This window comes from Hypanus sabinus, chromosome 10 (assembly GCF_030144855.1).
Source record: "Hypanus sabinus isolate sHypSab1 chromosome 10, sHypSab1.hap1, whole genome shotgun sequence".
NCBI classification, from domain to species: Eukaryota; Metazoa; Chordata; class Chondrichthyes; order Myliobatiformes; family Dasyatidae; genus Hypanus; species Hypanus sabinus.
Window position 1 is genome coordinate 107,818,099 of NC_082715.1, and position 17,733 is coordinate 107,835,831.

Sequence of the window (17,733 nt, forward strand, 5' to 3'; positions counted from 1 at the left end):
AGATTACAGTGGGACATCGATAGGATGCAGACTGAGCTGAGAAGTGACAGATGGACTTCAACCCAGATAAGTACAAAGTGGTTTATTTTAGTAGGTCCAATTTGAAGACAGAATATAAATGGCAAGAATCTTGGCAGTGTGGCAGATCAGTGAGATCTTGGGGTCCATGTTGATAGGACACAAAAAGCTACTGTGCAGGTTGACAGTGTTGTTAAGAAGGCATATGGCATTTCACAATCATCAACTGTGGGAATGAATTCAAGAGGCAAAAGGTAATGTTGTGGCTATATAGGTCCTTGGTCAGACCCCACTTGAGAGAGGATGTGGATACTATAGAAAGGGTGCAGAGGAGATTTACAAGGACATTGCCTGAATTGAAGAGCGTACCTTATGAGAATAGGTTGAGTGAACTTGGCCTTTTCTCCTTGGAGCAACGGAAGGTGAGAGGTGACCTGATAGAGGTGTACAAAATGATGAGAGGCATTGATCGTGTGGATAATCAGAGGCATTTTCCAGGGATGAAATGGCTAGCACGAGAGGGAACATGAGGAAATCTGCAGATGCTGGAAATTCAAACAACACACACAAAATGCTGGTGGAACACAGCAGGCCAGGCAGCATCTATAGGGAGATGCGCTGTCGACGATTCGGGCCGAGACCCTTCGTCAGGACATAGTTTTAAGGTGCTTGGAAGTAGGTACTGAGGGGAGGTCAGGAGAAAGTTTTTCACAGTGTAGTGGGTGCGTGGAATGGGCTGCTGGTGGCGGTGGTGGAAGCAGATACAATAGGATCTTTTAAGAGCCTCTTCAGGTACATGGAGCTTAGAAAAATAGAGCACTGTGCGCTAGGGAAATTCTAGGCAGCTTCTCGATAAGGTTACGTGCTCGGCACAACATTGTGGGCCGAGGGGCCTGTAATGTGCTGTAGATTTCTATGTTTTTTTTTGTAGCCCGTTGTAACATGAAAGAAAACCTTGTCACAAACTAATGGTTGGTCTGGGACTCGACTGCACGGTGAAGTCAGGTCCACCCCCAGAGGGAGGAGGTGGAACACCGACTCTACCCGCCTCTCTATGGCAACCGCCGGCGACCCAGCCCTCTGACGTAACTGCGCCGGAACCCACCCGTCGAATGTGCTGGAACAAACCTGTTTACCCCTCTTCACCCGTCAGCCTCCGCACTTCCCGGAGAAGTAGTGCCCCGACGAGCCGGCGGCTTAGGCTGCACGGCGATCGGGAGGCGGCGGGTAGAAAGCGCGGTAAAGATAAAGGGTCCGGATGCCCAGGGGTGGGGGACCGGCGAAGGGGCTGGAGTCTCGGTGGGCGGTCGGTATGCGCGGATGGGTACACCGGTGTGGGGTGGCGCGGCGCTGAGATACAGCGGCGGCGGAAGCAGAGTTTCTTTCCGCGGCGGTAGTGAAGCAGCGAGTACCTGACTGTTCCCAGTCCGTTCCCTCCGGTGTCAGCAGGACCGCGTACCCCGCTCAAGGTAAGGAAGGCACAGCCTTGTGGCCTGGCCGGGAGTGTTTCTCCTGGTATCGGGCCGGCAGGGACTGCTCTTGGCCAGCCCTGCTTGGGTTTGGGCTAGCTCGGCCTTGGGTGGGGGGGGGGGGAATGCTGACCAGAATGAGTCTGTTGGCTGGGCAGACATCGGGTCGTCTGCACCGGGACAGTCCGGGTAGATCTGCAAACGGGCTGGCGCAGTATCGGTGTGGGCACCCTCTCCTCCCTCCGACCCGCTCCTTTATCTGTGGCCGGGCACCACGTGCTCCACGGCGCCGCCATTTTGTCCCGATGGGTGGCGCACCTGGCTTCCGGCTGTGATGCGGTCACTGAGGCTAAAAGGCTGCTTCTCCCCCGTGTTAATTTACAAAAAAGACTTTGCAACGTCTTACTACTTGTGGTCCTTGAACTCTTGCTCAGAACCCATTTCTCTATTACACCAGGCCTCGAGGTGTAATTTTTTTCCCGCGCGCCTGTCCCCACCCCACGGCAAACTGAATCGCTTAACTTGGCTCTGTCTCTGGGCCAGGCACGTTGGGGCTTGAGCCACCCCCACCCCACCATACTCCTGTCCTCTGCACCAAACCGTCCACAGTTTGGGCACGCTCCATTATCCCACCCATCTTGATCCTATCTCCTGCATCGCATACTCTGGAGCTGGTAATTGGGCTTCTTATTACCTGTACTGAAGTACAGTGTAGTGGAAATGCTTGTCATCATGCCACTCGGATAGGTTTTTCCAAACATAAGCTTATGGAGGTAATTTAAAAGGGAATAAAGTGATAAGAGAACAGAGTTGCAGAGGAAGTGGAAGTAGACAGGTAAGGTGCTAAAGCCATCCTGAAGAAGGCTGGAGAAAGATCACAAACGAGAAAATCTGTAAATGCTGGAAATCCGAGCAACACAAAGTTCCGGAGGAACTCAGCAAGCCAGGCAGCAACTAAAGACAATACAGTGTAGTCAACGTTTCAAGCTGAAGCCCAATGTCGACTACTTTTTTCCCCATAGATGCTGCCTGGCTTTCTGAGTCCCCCAGCATTTTGTGTGTTGGGGGGGGGGGGGGAAGAGGGAAGAGTTCTTCTATTGTATGCAAGTTCCATTCAAGAAGAGACTGGGGACTGTCCTAGACATACTGTATCTATCCTTCCTCAACCCCCGAGCTCTATCCTTTCAGTTCACAGAAGGGAACTTGCAACCCCAACCTTTACCTGTCTTGATACCTTTGGTGATGGTGGGTTGTACTGGGTAGTAGGTTTTGAATTGGAAGTCAGAATCACGGGGAATGTGTAGCATTGAAGGGGTTGTTAGACCATTTGTGCCTTTCCTGGTTGAGAATGAACTTCCACTGCCAATGTCTTCAACTACTGGGTGGTTAGGGAGTTTCCACCTTGACCTCTTTGGTCCTTGTTCTACTCCTATGCACCCTCCGGTGGAAAATGTTTCATTTGTGCATTTTTATTTACAGGAAAGTTTAAAGAAAGGCCTTTTAATTGTGCGTCTCCCATTCAATCTCTTGGCATTTTTGAAAACAATCTGAGCATCCCTGTCTGTCTTGGTGGTCATTATTTTCTCTTCCTGGTGACTCCTCTGTAAACATTTTCTGTACCCACCCTTTGGCGATCACATTACCTTGCACTGCCGTAGTACTTCAGCAGCAGTATAACTGGGATTAGCTGGGTGGATACATTGGTCACTGTGAACTTAGTGGGTACATTAAAATATGAAGGATCTGGGGATTTGGAGAGGGTGCAGAAAATAGTTTTTGGACTAGAGGGCATTGGCTACCAGGAGAGATGAGACAAACCTGAATTATGCCAGAAGCCGGGGGGGGGGGATTGAGGAATTTGGATCATGCACAGACAGCGGTGATTAATTTAGACATAAAATCTAAGAGTAGTTTCTGGTCTGCTGTTCCATAATGACTGATTTATTATCTGTGAACCCTATTCTCTTGCTGCCTTGTAATCTTGGGCACCCTTATTGTTATAGCACTTGTTAATTCAGTATTCCAGTTGACACAGCTTGACCCTCGAAAAATGATTTGCTTTCTTCCAGACAATTCTGTGTTGGTATTTTACCCCCAACTCCTTGCACTTGTTCTGTCAGGAAGTAGGTATAGGAACCTTGGGTCCCAGACCACCAGGTTCAGTGTGGATAACTTCGCTCACCTTAACACTGAACTGATCACTGAACACAACCTGTGGACTCAACTGTGAGACTGTTGGGGTCATCTACTGTATCCAGTACTCCTGGTGTGGCTTCCTGTATATCAGTGAATCCCAGTGTAGATTGGGAGACAGCTTTGCTGAGCACCTGCACTCTGCATCCCAGCAGCCACCCATTCTACTTCCCATTCCAACACGTCATTCCATGGCCACAATTGGGTTGGAGGAGCAATGCCTTGTATTCCACTTGGGTAGCCTCCATGAGCATCAATTTCTCAAACTTTGGTTCACCATTTCATCCTCTCAGCTTGTCTCTGTTCTGCCCATCACTTCCCTCTGCTGCTCCCCCTTTCCTTTTTTCCATGGCTCTATCAGTTTCCCTCTTCTCTAGCCCTTTATCACTTTCACCAATTGATTTCCCAGCTCTTTACATCAGCTCTCCCTCCTCGGTTTCACCTATCACCTACCATCTTGTACTTCTTTCTCCCCTCCCTACCCCTCATTTTTTTCCCAGTACTGATGAAGGGTCTCGGCACTGAGCATTGACTATCCATTTTTCCAAAGATGCTGCCAGGCCTGCTGAGTTCCTCCAGCATTTTGTGTGTGGCAGTAAGGACTCACTTTCAAGGACTCTACAACTTCTGTTGTCAGTATTGTTTAATCCTTTTATATTTGCAATTTGTCTTTTGCATATTGTTTGCTTGTCAGTCTGTAGAGTTTTTCATTGATTCTATTTCTTCTACTGTGAATGCCTGCAAGAAAACGGCCTCAATATCCACCCCTATGGAACAACACTAGTCAACCAGAATAGGTCCTGTTTATTCCCACTCTGCCTCCTATAAAAGTGTATACAGTGGCAAGCAGAAGTTCGGGCACCCTGGTCAAAATTTCTGTTACTGTGAATAGCTAAGTGAGTAAAAGATGACCTGATTTCCAAAAGGCATAAAGTTAAAAATATTTTAAGCAAGATTACTTTTTTATTTCCATCTTTTAGTTTCAAAATAACATAAAAGGGAAAAGGGCTTGAAGCAAAAGTTTGGGCACCCTGCATGGTCAGTACTCAATAACACCCCCTTTGGCAAGTATTACAGCTTGTAAACGCTTTCTGTGGCCAGCTAAGAGTCTTACAATTCTTTGGAGGATTTTCGCCCATTCTTCCTTGCAAAAGGCTCCTAGTTCTGTGATATTCTTGGGCCGCCTTGCATGCACTGCTCTTTCGAGGTCTATACACAGATTTTCGATAATGTTTAGGTCGGGTCAGTGAGGTCTATGGCAAAACCTTCAGCTTGCACCTCTTGAGGTTGTCCATTGTGGGTTCTAAGGTGTGTTTAGGATCATTGTCCTGTTATAGAAGCCATCCTCTTTTCACCTTCAGCTTTTTTTTAAACAGACAGTGTGATGTTTGCTTCCAGAATTTGCTGGTATTTAATTGAATTCATTCTTCCCTCTACCAGTGAAATGTTCCCCGTGCCACTGGCTGCAACAGAAGCCCAAAGCATGATTGATCCACCCCCCATGCTTAACAGTTGGAGAGGTGTTCTTTTCATGAAATTCTGCACCCTTTTTTCTTCAAACATACCTTCGCTCATTGTGGCTGAACAGTTCAATTTTAACTACTTCAGTCCACAGGACTGGTTTCCAAAATACATCAGGCTTGTTTAGATGTTCCTTTGCAAACTTCTGTCGCTGAATTTTGTGGCGAGGACACAGGAAAGGTTTTCTTCTGATGACTTTTCTATGAAGGTCATATTTGTGCAGGTGTCGCTGCACAGTAGAACAGTGCACCACCACTCCAGAGTCTGCTAAATCTGTCTGAAGGTCTTTTGCAGTCAAACGGGGGTTTTGATTTGCCTTTCTAGCAATCCTACGAGCAGTTCTCTCGGAAAGTTTTCTTGGTCTTCCGGACCTTAACTTGACCTCCATTCTTAATTATATTATGAACTGAGGAAATGGCTACCTGAAAATGCTTTGTTATCTTCTTGTAGCCTCCTCCTGCTTTGTGGGCATCATTTATTTTAATTTTCAGAGTGCTAGGCAGCTGCTTAGAGGAGCCCATGGTTGCTGATTGTTGGGACAAGGTTTGAGGACAATAGACAATAGGTGCAGAAGTAGACCATTCGGCCCCTCGAGTCTGCACCGCCATTCTGAGATCATGGCTGATCATTCACTATCAATACCCAGTCCCTGCCTTGTCCCTATATCCCTTGATTCCCCTATCCATCAGATATCTATCTAGTCAGGGTATTTATAAAGCTTTGAAATTTGCATCAGCTGGCCTTTCCTAAGGATGACTGTGAACAAGTCATAGTCCTAACAAGCTAATCGAGGTCTGAGACCTTGGTGAAAGTTATCTGAGAGCTCAAATCTCTTGGGGTGCCCAAACTTTTGCATGGTGCTCCTTTTTCTCACTCTAAAATTGTACAAAGCAAAAATAATACACTAATCTTGCATAAAATGTTGAAAAGAATGTTTCATCTTTAACTTTATGACTTTTGGAGATCAGTTCATCATCTACTCATTTAACTTCCCAGTTACAAAAATTTTGACTGGGGTGCCCAAACTTTGCATGCCACTGTAAGTATTGGGATCCAATTTAGTATTTGCATTGGGTTTTTAATCTTTTTGACATGTATTGGGTTACAGCACTGAAGCAAGTGATTTGGCCAGGTTATTCCTTTCCAGAAACAGCCATTTCCCAGTGCTATCCTGACAGCATTTCCGATTATAACCGTCCACTGTTATTTGGTGCCCTTGGTTTGATCCCTGATGGTTGACCCAATTACAATTAGTACAGTTTTACACTCACTGCTGCACTTTTGATTTTAAATGATGTTGGGTCCACCTTACAACTTCTGTTTCAGAGGCAGACTAGCGTGTGTTGTGCCTTGAATAGCTTGTGGTGTCCATAGTGTTACACTTACAACTCTAAATGTAGAGTCTGACAATATAATCCTTGATCTTGTACTATAACTGTCTATATAACTGCTTTCTCAACCACCTGATATTAACAGACTTTGCTCATGCTCCCATCTTATTCTGTATATGTATGCCTTTAGAGTTTGTCTCCTTTGTTATTTCCCTTACTGAAATTAACACCTTGCAGTTCTTGGTGTTTAAAATTTGTCAAATCTAGCATCCATCTGTCTATTCCAACAGCTTCTCTACATCATCTTGGCCTTTAATCATTCTCATGGTTTACTGTCCAGTTTTATTGACTAATAATTGGGAAAATGTACTGTGTATTCTTGTGTTTGAGAGTTACGAAAGTTTATAAAGAAATTTGTTTTGCTGACTAAAGCCCCTGCTCTGCTGTGCATTTCCCTCCTGAATGAAAGCAGTTGTTCACTATTACATTTGGGGTGAGAGGAAGGAGTTTTAAGGGTATTTGAGGAGAGGGGCATTTTACACTGAATACTGTAGCTGGTACCTGAAACTTGTTGCCAGGGAAGGTGGTGAAGTCTGATACAATGATTTTGTTTGAGACCCGTGATTAGGCAAGGCATAGAAAGATACTTCCTAGATAAGGTGGGTTGAAGAGTCTGTTTCTGTTCTATGAATCTGAGGTACCTAGTGCAGGCAAATGGGAGTGGTATAAATTGAGGAAAAAAGGTAAGTGTGAATGTGGTGGGCTGAAGGTCAGAGTGATGTATGACTGACTTTTTCCTCCTTGTACTCTTTCCTGTCACTTCAGTAATTGTTGCTGCTACCACCTTTTTATTCACGGTATTTAGTCTAGTGCTGCTGGTACAAAAATACTGTGTAATCCATATAAAATTACTGTATTTTGTCTGGATCCTCTGTTGCTTTTTCACAGGGCTCTAAGTCTGTGCTAACTTTCCTTAATTAACTTGTCTAAGTAATTCTGTCTGAATTTTGCTTTTAAAAATTGTACTACTTAGAGGCTGACTGGCCTATAGTTCCAGTGTTCATTCAAAGTACATTTATTATCAAAGTATGTATACATTATACAGACTTGAGTCTTGTCTGTTTACAAGCAGCCACAAAGAAAAAAACCTGAAAGAACCCAATTTAAAAAAAAAAGAACAACACCCAATGTGCAGAATTAGGGGAAAAAACGAATCATTCAAACATTAAAGCAAGCATTAGCATTCAGAACAAAATTGAGTCCTTAAACCCAAAGCCCAGAGCAGCTAGACTAGGCCCAATAGCCTCAGTCTCAGTTCTTCACACAGCTGGACAAATCATGAAGATTGCAGCCACAAAGCCTGGAGCAGGGCACATCGTCAGTCTCAGTGCCGGGGAGCAGAACTGGTCCAGACAACTTGCCTTTTCAGTCCATCTGGCCCGGCAGTTAAATTGTCCAAGAATGGGATCAACCCCTGCACACAAAGCTGGACCCCTTGCTCTGGGCCCTGGTGCCACATACTGGCCCATACTCAACATTTCCAAATTGGCGTAGCGCTTGGATAGATCCAATCTCGCTACTGTTTTAGGTGGAGAGGCTCCAAAACAACTCTGCTCTGGTCTCTCCAACTCCAAATTTGTCTCAAACATGTCCTGACCTCGCTCCAGCCACTCAAACATGCCTTGACCATGCTCTGACTCAGTCTGGTACCCACACGCCTTGACCGTCAGATCAGCCCCACAATTTTTCACATAAAAGGTGTTACCAATGTAGTATTCAGTCATATTTCTTGCTTTGAAAATGGTCCACCTATCTTAAACTGGAAGTTGCATGTAGCCATACCAACATGCAATGTTTCATTTAATTGTATATCCATCATTTGGTTTCAAGAAGAAATTGACAATTTCAAAACTTTTGATCTAAATTTTAAAGCAGGCAATCACTTGAAGTTCTTAGTACTGAGCTGTTGGGACATATCAATCTTTGGGCTGCTGTTCAGAAAGTGAACAAAATTCTATGTGTAGAGCGTGGAGAAAACAATATGTTGGTGGTAGGTGAACTGGAGCACCAGGAAATATTAAATGGACTGTTTTGTTTTGTGCTGAATAGAAGGTATTTCTGTTTTTCAGATGCCTGAAGAGATTCGTATTGACGATGAGGTGGAAACCTTTGCCTTCCAGGCTGAGATTGCTCAGCTTATGTCCTTGATCATCAACACCTTCTATTCCAACAAAGAAATCTTTCTCCGTGAGCTCATCTCCAATGCTTCCGATGTAAGTTCTTATCCTATGTTTGAGACTCCAGCGGTGTTGATATAGGACTTATTTCTGAACATTTCAAGATTCTCCTTGCTTTATAGCCACAGTATTAATCCCCTTTTGGTCACCTCTTCAAAATAAAAGCTCGTTCAAAGTTCTGGAACACTATACTCCCACTCAAAACTGTGCTGATTATCCCTTATCTGTCTTTGTCTTTCCATTTAGAGTAAGAATCAGAATTCCTTCCAGAACCTTCCCACTGCTGATGATAGGCTTAACCTGTAGTTCCCTGACTTGTCTTTGCAGCTCTCCTTAAATGAGGAACAGCATTAGCCATCCTCCAGTCTTCCAGAATCTCATTTATGTCCAAGGATAAGCTGAGAAATCATACATCAGTATTGAATCAATTTTAGAAGGTATTATAAGAGACTGGATAGATAATTGGGTAGTCAGGGACTGATTAGGGATAGTCAACATGGATTTGTGTGTGGTAGTGGGTTATGTCTAACCAATCTTTGACTGTTTGAGGAGGTGACCAGGAAAGTTGATGAAGGCAAGGCAGTGGATGTTGTCTACATGGCATTTGGGGTGAAGTAGTAAATTGGGTTAACATTTACTTCATGGAAGAAGCCAGAGATTAGTAGGAGTTGGTTGCCTCTGACTGGAGGCCTGTGACTTGTGGAATACCACAGGGTTGGTGCTGGGTCTGTTGTTTGTCATCTGTAAACTGGATCTGCAGATGACAGCTAGATGTGGGTGTAGTGGACTAAGAGGAAGGCTATCAATGTTTACAGTACGATTTGGACCAGTTGTAAAAATGGCAGATTGAATTTAATGCAGACAAATGTGAGGTGTTGCACTTTCAGAGGACAAATCAAGAGTAGAACTTAAATGGTGAGCGGTAGGGCACTGAGGGGTGCGGTAGAACGGGAATCTGGGATACCGATTCATAATTCCTTGAGAGTGGCATCACATGTTGATGGGCTTGTAAGGAAAGTACTCAACACAAAGAAGTATGTATAGGTTAGCTCGCTGATGGTCTGGTGGCGTGGGCACTGGGCTTTCAGGCGAGTTGTCCCGGGCTTGATTCCAGTTGGCTCTTTGCATGTTTTCTGTTCGTGCTGGGTTGAGCATCAAGCTAGCAGCTCAGCCTTTTTAATAAAAAAAAACAAATTTTAAAGAAGTAGCAAGGTTATGTGATGCACCACAAGGCGTGGAGAGGAATGGTAACATCGTGTACAGAATTCAGAATGTCATATTGAGGTTGTATAAGATGGTGGTGAGGCCTAACTTGGGGTATTGTGTGCCGTTCTGATCACCTCTCTGACAGAAAAATGTAAATAAGATTGAAGAAGTGCGTAGAAAATTCACTTGAAGACTTGAGTTACATGGAAAAGTTGAATAGTTAGAACTTTATTCCCTGGAGTGTAGAAGAATGAGGGGAGACTTGACAGAACTATTCAGAATTACGATGGGTAAATGCAAGCAGGCTTGTTCCCCACTGAGGTTGGGTGAAACTAGAACTAGATGTCATGGGTTAAAGGTGAAAGATGAAATGTTTAAGGGGGACATGAGGGGAAACTTCATGCAGAAGTGTGGAAGGAGCTGCCAGTGGAACCTGCATGGGAAACCATGCCTCATATGGGTTCAATTTCAGAGAAATTTGGATAGGTGCATGGGTGGAGGTAGTACAGAGGGTTGTGGTCTGGGTGCAGGTTGATGGAACTAAGCAGACTTAGTTTGCCATAGACTAGATGTACCGAAGGGCCTGTTTCTGTGTTGTAGTGTTCTAAAAATCTTTTGCTTCCCACAACATCCTGGGGAGCATTTGATAGATCCCAGTGCATTATTTCTCTTTTAAGTCTACCAGTACATTTTTAGAAATAATGTATTTCAAGACATCACTCCTCTGCTTCCTGAATTCCCTAGCTTCCATAACCTCTAATGTAAATACAGACAAGAAGTATTCATTCAAGACCTCAATTCTTGGCTCTTCTCATGTATATCCTAACTGATACTTAGAGGGAACCTATCCCAGGGTCAGAGATTTGATTGGGTCCATATTATGGGGCGCTTTGCAGCCAGAAGTTATGGTACACATTGTTACCAACAATAAAGGTAGACAGAGATGAGGTCCTGAAGAGTGCTTATTGGGAGCTAAGGAAACAAAAAGCAGAATAGGAAAATTTGGCAGAATTGCATGGGGCAAGGTTTCTGATTTGTGCATCACTGGGATCTCTTCTGTGGAAAGCTATGGCCTGTACAAAAGGGCATGTTCTGCCTGAACTTGAGAGGGACAAAAATCATTGAGGGCAAGATGTTGCTGTTATTGGGGAGGATTTAAACTTCATTGACAGGGGAATGGGAACCAAGGTTGATGTAAATATGAATACACTGAGATGAGAGAAAGTTCCTGGATATGGAAGAGGTCCTTAATGAATATTTTGCTTTAGTGCTCATGAGAGATGGTGGTTTTGATGAATGTTTTATTGTTGAAGGAAAGTAATAGGGCCAGTGCTGGGAATTGTAGACCTGTGAATCTTGCGTCAGTGGTGGGCAAGCTATTGGTAAGATTCTCAGAGACAAAGATTAAAAGTATTTGGAGAAGCTTAGTTTTGTTGGAGAGAATCAGTATGGTTTTTTGAAGGGCAGTTCATACCTCACGAACCTAATTTCAACGAGGTGATATTTAAACAAATGTGAATTGAATTGACTTCTTACGTCCTTGAGGAAAAATTTTTGTTATGTCTCTATGATTGCACATGGCACATTAGATAGTAATTTATAAAGAGAACAGTCAATGTAATGTAGAGTACACTCAAATCAGCTTGAGTTCATCAGTTTAATGGCCTGGTGGAAGAAATGGTCCTGTTCCTGGCTTTTATGTTGCGGTACTGCTTCCTGGATGGTAGAAACTGGAATAGATTGTGTTTGGGACAACTTGGGTCCCCAATGATCCTACAGGCCCTTTTTACACACCTGTCCTTGTAAGTGTCCTGAATCATGGGAAGTTCACAACTGCAGATGCACTGGGCTGTCCACACCACTCTCTGCAGAGTCCTGCTATTGGGGAAGGTACAGTTCCCATACCAGGCAGTGATACAGCCAGTCAGGATGCTCTCAGTTTTTACCCTGTAGAAAGTGCCCGTGGATGTGGTGTACAAGGATTTTAGTAAGATGATTTCCCATGGAACGCTTGTCCGGAAAGACATGAGGTATGGGATCCATGAAAACTTAGTTGTGTGGATTCTGAATTGGTTTGCTGACAGAAGGCATAAGGTAGTAGAGTAGATGGAACATACTCTGGCTGGAGGTTAGTGACCGTTGGTGATCTGAGTAATTTATGTCATATTTAAGTAATTGAATGATCTTTTATAAATGATGTGGATGATGAAGTGTAAGAGTGGGTTAATAAGTTTGCAGATAAATGAAGGTTGGACAGCGTAAAATGTTGTCATAGGTTACATCAAGGTATAGACAGGCTGAAAAGTGGCAAATGGAGTGCAGTCCAAAAAAGTGTGAAGTGATGCTTGCTTCTATTGCTTATTTGTGTTTCTCACCAGTATGCTGACTTCTCTGGTGGTCATGGGCACTTCCCAAGAAGTAATATGTCAGTTGGCTAGTGTGTCCTGTGCAGTGTGGATGTCATTTTCATGTATTAGGTGGTTCTGGACTTATTATTTCTTCTGTAAGGTGCACTGTGAAGTTACCTTTTGCTATAGCTTCATGACAAAGGCTGCTTCTAATATTTGTTGTTGAGTATTTGGAATAGTTTGTGACCATATCTGGACTTTATCTCTTGTAGGCCCTGGACAAAATCCGTTATGAAAGCTTAACAGATCCTTCAAAGTTGGAGAGTGGCAAGGACCTGAAGATTGAAATCATTCCCAATGTACAGGAACGTACGCTGACCGTCATTGACACTGGGATTGGCATGACCAAGGCGGACCTGATCAACAACCTGGGCACCATTGCCAAGTCTGGCACAAAGGCTTTCATGGAGGCACTGCAGGCTGGTGCTGACATTTCCATGATTGGACAGTTTGGTGTTGGCTTCTACTCTGCTTACTTAGTAGCTGAGAAGGTTACAGTGCTCACCAAGAACAACGATGATGAGGCATATGCCTGGGAATCATCTGCTGGAGGCTCCTTCACTGTCAAAACCTATACTGGTAAGCAGTGAGTAGAACCTATAACTCAATTCATGCAAAAGAGGGTGAACCCATGGAAGGGAGAATATTGTGATAGATCAGGTGAGGCTGGACCAGGGCAGGTGAAGGTGTCTTATTTCCTTCAGGTGGTTATTGTTACTGACTCCAGCTTTTTGATTTCACTCTATCCTTGATTATTTTGGCCAGGGTGAACAGGGTCACAGGAGGGTTCATTGTAGAACTATATCAAGCTTGCAGTATTAGGGCTTGACTTGCATATCGTTTTCTCTTGGATGGCTGAACATAGTTTGTGGTTTTAGTGTTGGGTACTATATAATTCCAGTTAAGTAAGAATGGAGTAATTCTGGAATGACTAGTGTGAGCAAGGAATAATAATGTGGAACAGTGTTTCCTGCAACATTTTGGCTCCTTGACTTGCTATCTAGTCTGATGCTGGAGTGTGGTTTGGTGCTGCCTTTCAACTGTTGCATTAAAGCCATTCTATTTCATTGTGTTCTTTAAACAAAAAGGGCTGTTTCTTGCCATGTTGTTGCTGAGAATGGGTTTCCCCCTGCCCCCAACCATTTTTGCCACTAAGAGGCTCTAATATGAGGCAGCACCTCAGTTCAAGTGTTCAAAACTGTACGTGTGGATATCTGGCTTTCCACCACTTGGTGAATGATAGGGATTTCAAACACCTGTGTAGTTATGATATTTCTTGTAGTTACTGGGATCTGTGGCCTCTAAAGGAGTGGGAGCCCTAAATGATTGGAGGATTCTATTACACAAAGTACTTGTCAGGTGCTGCTGCCCTGCTATAACCCTTTGCCGTTTACTTTGCCTGATCCCAGCTAATGTTCACTAAGGTGGCTTGATTCCTCATCTGGTTCTGTAGGAGGCTCAGCTGGTTACTTTTATAGTTTACAGGACACGGGTGACACTGGCAATGCTAGTATTCATTGCCCATCCACTCATGCAGTCTATTCAGTGTGTGCAAAGAACTGAAGGTGGCTAATTTATCTTGGTGAATGACATGATGAACAGGAGGGAGTAATAGCAACAAATGAGTAATTCTGAGATTCTCATTGAGAGCGAATGGGATAATGCGCTGAATGGCCTTGTGTCTTAGTTATATACTGCAGAAGTAACTTCCTTAGAAACTTGCAAAGATTTAGCATGTCATCTAAAATTCTGCTAAACTTCTGTAGATGTGCAATGGAGAGTATATTGACTGGTTGTATCATAGCCTGGTATGGAAACACAAGTGCCCTTGACTAGAAAAGCCTGCAAAAAACAGATACAGCCCAGTCTATCACAGGTAAGTTCTTCCCACCATTGAGCACATCTACATGGAATGCTGTGGCAGGACAGCAGCATCCATCATCGGGGACCTCCAGCACCAGGTTCAGGGACAGTCATTACTCCTCAACTGTCAGGCTCTTGAATCAGCGTGGATAACTTCACTCACCACAATGAGCCTCAGGTCCCACAGCACCATGTTCAGGGACAGTCATTACTCCTTAACTGTCAGGCTCTTGAACCAGCGTGGATAACTTCACTCACCACAATGAGCCTCAGGTCCCACAGCACCATGTTCAGGGACAGTCATTACTCCTTAACTGTCAGGCTCTTGAACAAAAGGTGGTGAGTGCGACATGGTATCATAGTGGTTAGCACAGTGCTTTACATTACCAGTGACCACCCGGTTCAATTCCTGCCACTGTATGTTCTCTCTGGGGCCTCCGGGTGCTCCAGTTTCCTTGCACAGTCCAAAGACCTGCCCATTAGTAGGTTATTGTAAATTTTCCTGTAATTAGGCTAGGATTAAATTGGGGCTTAGAAGGTTGCTGAGCAGCATGGTTTGAAGGGGCTTTTCTGTGTTGTATCTCAGTAAATCAACTAAAAACTTTACTCAACTTCACTCACTCCAGCACTGAATTGTTCCCGCAACCAGTGGACTCACTTTCAAGGACTCTTCATCTCATGCTCTTAATATTTTTGTTCATTTATAATTTTTTTCCGTTTTGTTAGCACAGTTGTCTTTTACACATTTGTTGTTTTCTGCTAGGTGTGGTCTTCCGATGATTCTATTTTTTTTGTATTTAGAAAATGAATCTCATGGTTGTCTATAGTGACATATGTACTTTGATAATAAACTTAATTTGAGCTTGTTGATCGTGTAGTTTGATGCCATTTGTATTTGGCTCATCCCTCCCTGTAAACCTTTCTAATCCATATACCTAATCCAAGTGTCTTTGAAACTTGTATTTGGTGGTTGTTCTGAACTCCACCCCACCTGGCTCAATTATTCATACATATATGTTTGTGCCCTTGCCCTCTACTCTTGATGCAGGGAATCGACCTGAAATATTGCCCATCGCTTTACCTCATGTTGACTGACACTGAGTTGCCCTGGCAGTTTATTTTTGTCCCAAATCAATGCTAATCAATCAATCAATGTAATTTCTGATTGTTGGTCCTCAAACCCAGTCACGACCATTGATGCTGAAATTGTACAATATATTGGTAAGCCTGCTGTACTCTGAGAGCTGCTATCTGAAGGGTAGGGTTTTTTTTACTTGGTTTGGCTGTTTTTACTATCGTCCAAGGCAACCAGATGTTGAGAAAATATTTTACAAAGTCCTCATTATTTACATCTTTAATTAAAGAGCCATAGTAGGATGTAGCTCATTGAGCATTGAAGTACACGGCATATAATATTAGAGCACTTGAAGTAAATGCCTTCCGTCTCATTAATGTAAGCTGCTTTCCGGTGAACCCGCTTTAAAAATGGGTATCTTCCTAGCATCAGTATTTATAGACCTTTAAGCTGTTGTGATCATGAGATCAGGCAGCGTAAGTACATTCTGCAGAATTCCAGTTTTAATTGGCACACATTGTGTAGTCCTGAGCAAGTGACTAATTTATTTTACCCACTGGTTTAAAAAAACCTTCATAAAACTACTTTGCATGGGCTTGGGCTACACAAAAGCATCATGGGTGAGCAGTTTCGATAAGTGTGCCGTTGGTTGATGGAGTTATGCAAGCTGGATAGATGTCTTGGGCTAATAATAGTGCTCGGGTGCAAGTCCAAGACTTGAATATCAAATATACATAATTACACAATAGGACTGTCTTATTAAACTTGGTTGATTGGGAGAACATGGTGTGTCAAAGTGAACGAGTTCCAGTTTCTTGAGCTGTTCCGGGTGGAATGGAACCTGTCTGCTCCAGAGTCAACACTGCCAATTACTGGGTGCTTCAGAGGTCCCAGTGCAAAACTACTGTAGCCTATGATGCTAGTAAAAGTTTGGTGTCAGCAACTGGGCCTGGCTGCCTGAACAGGTCTGTGCTTCAGCTCCATCAGGCGCTCGTGGAAGTAATCTTCCAGGCTTTTGTCATGGAATTGCCTATTGGCGTCTGGGAGCATGTAATCTCCAGACAATCCTGCTATGCTTTGGAATTGCAGGCTCCACTGGGCCAGAGTATGAATGGCGACTGTGCTGTCTGATTTCTGGGAAGTGCTGTTTTCCTTTGAGCCATGAAAGTTGAGTGCAAGGCTGGAGTGAAGTTTTGAAGGAAGACTCTTTGTGCCCTAAAGTTAAGGGTAAGAGACAAGGATGAGTTAGACATATGAGATGGAAATGGGTCATTCAGCATCAAACGTTGTGCACGTTAACCAGCATTTGGTCCATATTCTACCTTGCCTTTGATTCAACTGCTTCAATATCTAATTCCTTCATCCTCTGCTTTTACTTGTTAGTGTTACTCACTTTACTGTGATAAAGGGTTTTCAGAGGTTTGTCATGGCCAGAACATCCAACTGCCTGAGTAAGAAACTGGAATCACTGCAATTTTCCTATCATGGATGCAATCTTATTGACTCTCCATTTGGCCTTGGATCACCTGCACAGCAGTAATACCCATGTCAGGCTGCTGTTCATTCACAGCACCTCAGTGTTCAACACCATCACTCCCTCCCTCAGTACTAATCCACAAGCTCCAAGTGCAACTGCACCCTTGACTTCCTCATCGTGAAACCACAGTAAGTGTGGATTGGAAGTAACATCTCCTCGCTGACAACCACCACTGATGCATCTGAAAGATGTGTACTTGGCCCACTGCTCTAATATTAACACCCACAATTGTGTGGCTAGGCACTGCTTAAATGCCATTTACAAATATGCAACAGCAACAACTGCCTTGCATTCAATGTCAGTAAAATCAAGGAGATGATTGTGGACTTCAGTGAAAGGGAAGTCGGGGAATACACACCAGTCTATACTGGGGAATTATCAGTGGAATTTAAGTTCCTGGGTGTCAACATCTCTGAAGATCTATCTTGGGACTAACTTATTGATGCAGTTACAAAAAAGGCTTGAGAGTGGCTACATTTCATTAGGCATTTCAGGAAACTTAGTATGATACTAAAGACTCCTGCAAATTTTATAGATGTACTGTGGAGCACATTCTGACTAATTGTATTACTGCCTGGCACAGAGTGGACACTGCACAGGATTGGGAAAATCTGCAGGAGGTTGTAAACTCAGCCAGCTCAAGTGCACTAGTATGTATTCAACAGGCAATGCATCCATCATTAAGGACCTCGCACTCCCTCTTCTCATTACTACCATCGAGGTGGAGATACAAGAGCCCGAAGAGACTCCTAACATTTTAGAAGCAGCTTCCCCTCCATCAGGTTTCTGAATGGACAGTAGATGTATGTGCAGTACCTCACTTTAGCACTACCTTTAAGAGTCCCGCCCCCCCCCCCCCCCGAGGAAACTTGGAA

The 17,733-nt window shown here is 43.9% G+C and overlaps 1 protein-coding gene across 1 annotated transcript in view; it reads left to right on the top strand.

Moving 5' to 3' along the window:
• Positions 1-1,327: 1,327 nt before the first annotated feature.
• Positions 1,328-17,733, top strand: part of hsp90ab1 (heat shock protein 90, alpha (cytosolic), class B member 1) — a 31,032-nt gene continuing 14,626 nt past the window's right edge. The window contains exons 1-3 of the mRNA XM_059982556.1: positions 1,328-1,487; positions 8,662-8,805; positions 12,596-12,962. Coding sequence (XP_059838539.1) covers positions 8,662-8,805; positions 12,596-12,962 — 511 coding nt within the window. The 5' untranslated portion in view covers positions 1,328-1,487. The remainder of the gene's footprint in view (positions 1,488-8,661; positions 8,806-12,595; positions 12,963-17,733) is intronic.